Here is a 6,463-nt window from a genome sequence, read left to right on the forward strand (position 1 = left end):
GACAGGTGTTTTCCTGAGATTATTTTGTGTTTAGTTCCATTCATCGTCCCATAAACCTGGGACCAGCTAGCCTGTTTCTGTTTAAAAAGACCATTCAAACAGCGTAATGCTGCCACCACCATGTTGAACTGCGGGGATGTGTGTTCAGGGTGATGTACAGTGTTAATTTAAAAATTAAATTAAGATGAAGTCACCTACATTTACATATTAATTATTAGTTAGCGGACTTCTGAAGACAACTGGTTGCTAAATATTTTATTTAAAAGTGTAGTGTAGTAAATGTGGCTGAATTCAGATGCCTACCTCAGATATTTATTTAAACAAAATTTGAAAACCAAGTATCTTTTTCTTTCCACTTCACAATTATGCAGCACTTTGTGATGGTCTATCACATAAAATTCCATTAAAATCTATTGAGTTTTGCAGTCGTAAAGCACAGGGGCTAATTTTAATTTTATAACAACTGAGATAAATGTGACTAAATTGAAAGGGGTACAAATACCAGACAAGTTTAAAAAACCGACACATTTCGTAAAGCCCTTTCTTGGCTGCTCTGGCAAGTAAAATTATATGTTCTGTGTGTGTGTGTGTGTGTGTGTGTGTGTGTTTACTGTTGGCTGCTGTTTACCACAAGAGAGATGAAAGGGCCCTTTGTAACAGGGAGGTCAGCACTTTTGACCAGTAGATGTGTGAGTAGAGTCCGAGCTCGGCTTTCCCACAGTCTGTCTGTCCACTCATAGCCAAAGACTCTCCGTCAACAATTGAAGTGTGCCACGACTGAACAAGCAGGAGTTTTATTGTCGCAACACATAAAGGTTAGACCAAAGGGGCTCTTGAGTTTAGAAGTCTTATTCAGATTTGATTCTGGTTTTAAAATCAATGAAATTTAATTTTTTTTTAAACAACTCAGATTCAGTAAATTAATTTTTTTCTTTTAACTCGTTTACCTGTACCTGCTATTTAATATCCACGGAAATAAACCTTCAGATTAAAAAAAATCACATAAATACCTCTAAAGGGGACATTTTTAATTAAAATAATCACCTCAAAGATTTTTACGTGTTGAAATAAACTTCCGCGACAATGTTTGGCACCAGTGATATCAGACCATCATGAGAGAGATTCTGAAATGTATTTTGTGTGTAAATTTGATCTAGCCAACTTTGCAACAGATTATTCTATAGCAAAATTAAATTAGAGATCGTAATCTTTCTTTTAATAGCTTCTCACTGGGTGACACTGACACATTAAGCTCTGTTTAATTATTCCCCGGATGCCTATCAGGAGATACAGCTTGTATTCCCCTGGGTGTCTGCTCAGAGTGAGATAAGCAACATTCTGATGAGAGGTAGGTAGCACATCAGTATTAGTCTGATTCGTTTAATGGGAATGGTTTTATCTTTACTGGTCACCTTGAGTTTGCTTCACCTCTTATTATTGATATGACTCCTGGTGATTCAAGCCAAAGCTCTCACTGCACACCACATGGCTTTGTTATGCTAATAATACACTATAAATGAGAAGTAGGTCCTCCAGAGACATCAGGTCAGACATCCTGAAGCTCCACGTTCACATGCACTACACAGCAATCCCCTGTCCACCACACCAGGATGTCAGAGGAAGACAAAATTCGATTTGTGAAGGTGATCATCTCAGATTTATTTTGGTTTGGACACCAGAACTGTGTGGTTATCATTGACAAGAAGTATTATTTTGTTTGTCTTTATTTCTAGATCTTGTGTCAAAAAGCTGGAGATAGACAACCTCCTGGAGATGATGGTGAGCTTCCTGAGCTGCAGGCAGGCCTCTGTGACAACCAGGGTTGCGCTCACTGTTGCAACGTCTTACTGCCAGCTTAAATGCAGAAGCATCTTCAGGTTTTCCAGCTGCAGGAGTAGAACCTCCACCAAGCCCAATGCACAGCAAGACAGCAGCACCAGCAGAAGTCCAGTATGAAGGTGGAGACACTGAGATCTGGGGGAATGTTTTCTCTCTCTCTGTGTAGGAAATGTATTTCCCCCCAGCTCATTCAGTGTGTCACTGTGAGGCTTTATTGTTTCATAATGTTGATGAAATATTCGTATTAGATGTTCTAATCTGTAAAACATCCTCTTGTATATGTTGAGGTTACACTGAGGTTACTGTTAGTTTAGGTTCTTTGTGTAACTCATGAAAAGCAGTTACCTGTTCTTTAGTCCAATGCTATCATATTTACTAAGCATAGGTTTTTACTTTCTGATTGTGAATAACAACATCAGTCGAACTTTTGGACTCAGAAAGTCACTGATTTATTAATTCATATAAAAATAAATAAGCTGCTGTTTTTTTATTCTAATGGCATTTAATAAAGGAAGAAATGAGTAGATGAAATGTGAAGAGACAGGTTGCTTTTACTTAAGTGTGTTGCATATTTATGTTTATTTGTTTTATTGTGATATATCGTGTTGTTGGTAAATGCAGTGCCTAAAAAGCATTCAGCTCAGTTCTTTTAAAAAACATGCTAATAAACGTTCTTAATGTTTTCTTGTCATCCCTCCATTTATTGCCAAACCATGATCTAATCATACAAATAGGACCACAGTTAATTGCACCACTAGTAATGATGTTTCAAAAGCATTAAAAAAAACTCAACTGCAGTGGCATAATCCTTCCCATAAACATTTTTTAAAACCAAACATCAGTGATACAAGGTTGGAACATGCAGCTCTGTTTTATGCTCTCTTCTCTTCAGCTCATCCTGCAGGTTTTCTAATGGCGTAAGGTTTGGTGACTGAGATGGACATGGATGAACATTGGTTTTGTTTCTGGTGGACCGTTTCTGTGTTTTAAATCACTTTCCAACTGAAAGACTCAGTGACAACCCATTTTCTGTTTTCTGGCAGATATTTATCTAAATAGCCTGATTTTTCAAAGAGTTAACTATGACATGCGCTCTAACAAGGTTTTAATGACGTTAGGAAGAGAAACGGGCCCACAGCATACCGGCCCACCATTATGCCTACAACGGTTTGCTGCAGTTTTCTAACAACGAGGTTTAGGGGTTTTTCATCACCTCCCGTACCATTCTGCTCACTGTGCCTGGTTGCAAGATAAATATATCGCCTCCATGTCACCTTGTACATCAGGAATTTAAAAGCTCCTAGAAACTCTGATCAATATTAAAAAGTAAAGTAGAAATAAAAAATGCCTCAGTTGCTTTTGATTTGAAGGGACTGTGGTTGGTACTATTATTATTTTACAAACATTCTTTTTTACCAATTCATTATTTTCCTGCTAAATACATGTACTCAACTTAGTACACTGTAAGACTACATACCACTGCTGTAAAAGATGAATTAATCTAAAGGCTTTTTACACATTTTGATCAGTGTGCCAAGAAATTGTGCATGGTCAGCAATGTACTATAATGAAAATTTGTGTGAAAGTCACTTTTCCTTCCTGTGTTTCTCTGGTGTCCTCCAATGAGATTTAGATTTATAGAAATCAGTTAAATGCACTTCTGCTCCCTAGGATATAAGTTAAAAAGATATTGTTGCAAAAATGACTCGGTTACAATTTAAAGTTCTTGCAGTAAAAATCCTTTAGAAAGTTTGGTTCCTCTCACCTGTTTTTTTGCAACATTATTAGATTGTTGTTACTGAAGTATCAATTTAGCTGTCTGAGGTGGAAGTGGTAGCAAGTAGCGTCTACTTTAAAGGGAATCTCAATGTTTAAAGGAAAGTTAGTGTTGAAGCTTGGAAAAAATGTATCTTGAGCAAAAATCTGTTTTATTTTTGGATGTTATAACATCTGATTTTTTTTTTTCTTCATTAACTAGCAAATGCTAATATTTAGATTCGTTTCCTGGCTCTTTGAAACTTGATTTTATAAGATGAAATTGAAGGAAAATAATAATAATAACTGGAAGTGTTGCTTACATTTGCATTCAATTCCCTTTACTCCGATACTTCTGAATACAATCCAGCGCAACCACCCGCCTTCAGAAGTCATCTAATTAGTGGAGCCCGCCTGAGTGCTGTTTGATCTCTATATAATTTAAGATGTTCTGTGAAGGCCTTAGAGGTTTGTTAGAGAACGTCAGCAAACAAACAGCATCATGAGGACCAAGAAACACAGCAGACATGTCAGGGAGAAAGCTGTGGAGAAGCAGCTTTATAAAACAATAACCTAAGCTTTGAACATCTCACGCAGCGTTGTTCAATCCATTGTCTGAAAATAGAAAGAGTATAACACAGCTACAAACCTACCAAGACTTGTTCATCCTCCTGAACTAAAAGGCAAGGGCAGCATTTGTTGGAGAAGCAGCTAATAAGTCAATTGTAACTAGAGGAGCTACAGAGATAAACTGCTCAGGTGAGATAACAGTAGACAAAATAACTGTTAGTTATGCACTCCACAAATCTGCCCTTTATAGAAGAGCGGCAAGAAGGAAATAATTGCTAAAACAAGGCCTAAAGAAGGGCTGTTCCCAGTTTGCCACAAGCCATGTAAGTGGCCAACTTGGAAAACACTGTCTGAAGACTAAAGTCACCCTGAATATATCATTCCTACCCCAAAATATGGTGGTGTCAGCATCATGCTGTGGGGATGCTTTCTTCGCTGAAGCAACAAAGCAGTACTGGAGAAAAATCTGTAAGAGGCTGCAAAAGACACTGCAATTTATTGGTTAAATATTGAAAAACCTCATAAATATGTTCTGCTTTCTGTTTTTGCATCACATAAAACGGTAGGAATACTTCTGAATGGACCCTATAAGTATAATATGTTTCCTCTGAAAAGTAATCAATTAACTATTATGTGAAATAGCTGCATGGCAGAGTATAATAAACCAGAAAGTAGACTGAAATAGAAGCTTTCCACCAAAATATGAGTTGTTTTTTTTTAAATTGCTTGACTTTTGTGTTTAATAGTATTTAAAGTCTGATTTATTTTGTACATATTGCATATAAAACTGTTAACATCATGACTCAGAAACTCTAATCTCAGGAGGAAAATAGTCACCTTTTAATTGATTGCATCTTTTTTAATTAATTGTCATACAAGCTATAGAAATTTAAAAAGGCTAAAACTGGAAAGAAAACATTAACATCAGCATCCATCCATACAGTGTCAGTACATACATACACTTGTGTGCACACAGGCATACAGAAAGAATTACATAAAATTTGGCATAGAAAGTTTAAAACAAGAGAAATATTCTCAACAAAGGCTGTCAGTAGCACACAGTAAGGGGGAAACTTATACTGTTACATAAAGCAGACCCAAGATAAACTCCACCGGAGTAAACATTCACATAATCTGACTAAAACTATCGTCATTAAAAATGAATCCTCAGATTTTACCACAAAGAAAAACATTATTTAATAAGAAAGAGCACATCGCTTTTCCTTGCCCATCAATGTGATGAGACAGTAAACCCACACTGAATGAGTAGGATGGAAATACATTTCCTACATAGTGAGGGAGATAACAGGTCCCCTCAGATCTCAGAGTGTCTACCACGGCCTCCACACAGCTCCTCTGCTGCTGCTGCTGCTGCTGTCCTGCTGTGTGCTGGTTCTGAGTGGGGAGCAGCTGCTGGCTCTCTCTGTCTGATGAAGAGTCTGGTCTTGCTGCTGGAGGATCTGCTGAGATCCAGCAGAGAGCTCTGTGGCTGATCCAACAGATAGAAAATGCATAGAGTCCCTCAGGCAGTGGGAGTAACTCTGGCTGAAGTCGCCGTGACAGAAGCCTGACTGCAGCTGCTGCCTCAGGAAGCTCACCGTCATCTCCAGGATATCAGCTTTCTCCAGCTTGGAGTTGGGCTCCTGCTTGTGGAACTCCTTCTCTAGGATGACTTTGAGTTGCTCTATGCAGGTGTTGATACGGTCCCTGCGCATTTTTTCCACTATAGGTTTTCTTAACTAAAAAAGAACAGGGAGACAGGTCAGAAAACCAATCCAAACTAAACTTTTTACACTAAAATCTGCTTTCAAAACCACAAAAAAAAGGTTTATACTTACTTTGATGTTGTCTCTGTCAGACATCCTCAGGTGGGGAACAGAGTAGCTGTTGGGGCAGGGAGACATGTCTGTGCAGATGAACTGAGGTGCTTCTCACAGACAACACACTTGGCTCTGATGTCTCTGGATGAGCTGCTCGTGGTTTTATACTACCTCATTAGCATAACAAAACCATGTGGCTCAGGCCAGGCTGGGGTTCCCACACTCTGTCCAGTAGGACTCCCTGTACAACAATGGAGGACGCGTCAATAAATCAGAGAAAACATATCAGCGCCTGGTGTGGTTCACAAGATAAGCAACAGGTAATTAAAAGTGTATCAAGGGGTCATCTGAGAATTTGTCATGTCAGATTGAGATTTTTTAAATGCAATGAAGGGAAGTGATATGGAAAATGGATCATGATTATACAAAAGCCTTCAGATATTTCCTTTAGACTCTGAACTGTTGGATTTGGATAATCT

The 6,463-nt window shown here is 38.2% G+C and overlaps 1 protein-coding gene across 1 annotated transcript; it reads right to left on the bottom strand.

The window, feature by feature from the left end:
* Positions 1-4,982: 4,982 nt before the first annotated feature.
* her12 (hairy-related 12) lies at positions 4,983-6,196 on the bottom strand. The gene is made up of 2 exons (XM_047370651.1): positions 6,003-6,196; positions 4,983-5,903 (listed from the first exon to the last, which is right to left on the bottom strand). The coding sequence occupies exons 1-2, from the start codon at positions 6,066-6,068 to the stop codon at positions 5,496-5,498; spliced, it is 474 nt and encodes a 157-aa protein (XP_047226607.1). The 5' UTR covers positions 6,069-6,196; the 3' UTR covers positions 4,983-5,495.
* Between the last annotated feature and the right edge of the window lie 267 nt (positions 6,197-6,463).

This window comes from Girardinichthys multiradiatus, chromosome 1 (genome assembly GCF_021462225.1).
Source record: "Girardinichthys multiradiatus isolate DD_20200921_A chromosome 1, DD_fGirMul_XY1, whole genome shotgun sequence".
NCBI lineage: Eukaryota > Metazoa > Chordata > Actinopteri > Cyprinodontiformes > Goodeidae > Girardinichthys > Girardinichthys multiradiatus.

Excerpts from the sequence above, each read along its gene's own strand:
- her12 (XM_047370651.1), bottom strand. The coding sequence starts at position 6,068 with ATGTCTCCCTGCCCCAACAGCTACTCTGTTCCCCACCTGAGGATGTCT. Across the intron at positions 5,904-6,002 it reads CTGACAGAGACAACATCAAA|TTAAGAAAACCTATAGTGGA; the intron begins GTAAGTATAAAC and ends GTTCTTTTTTAG.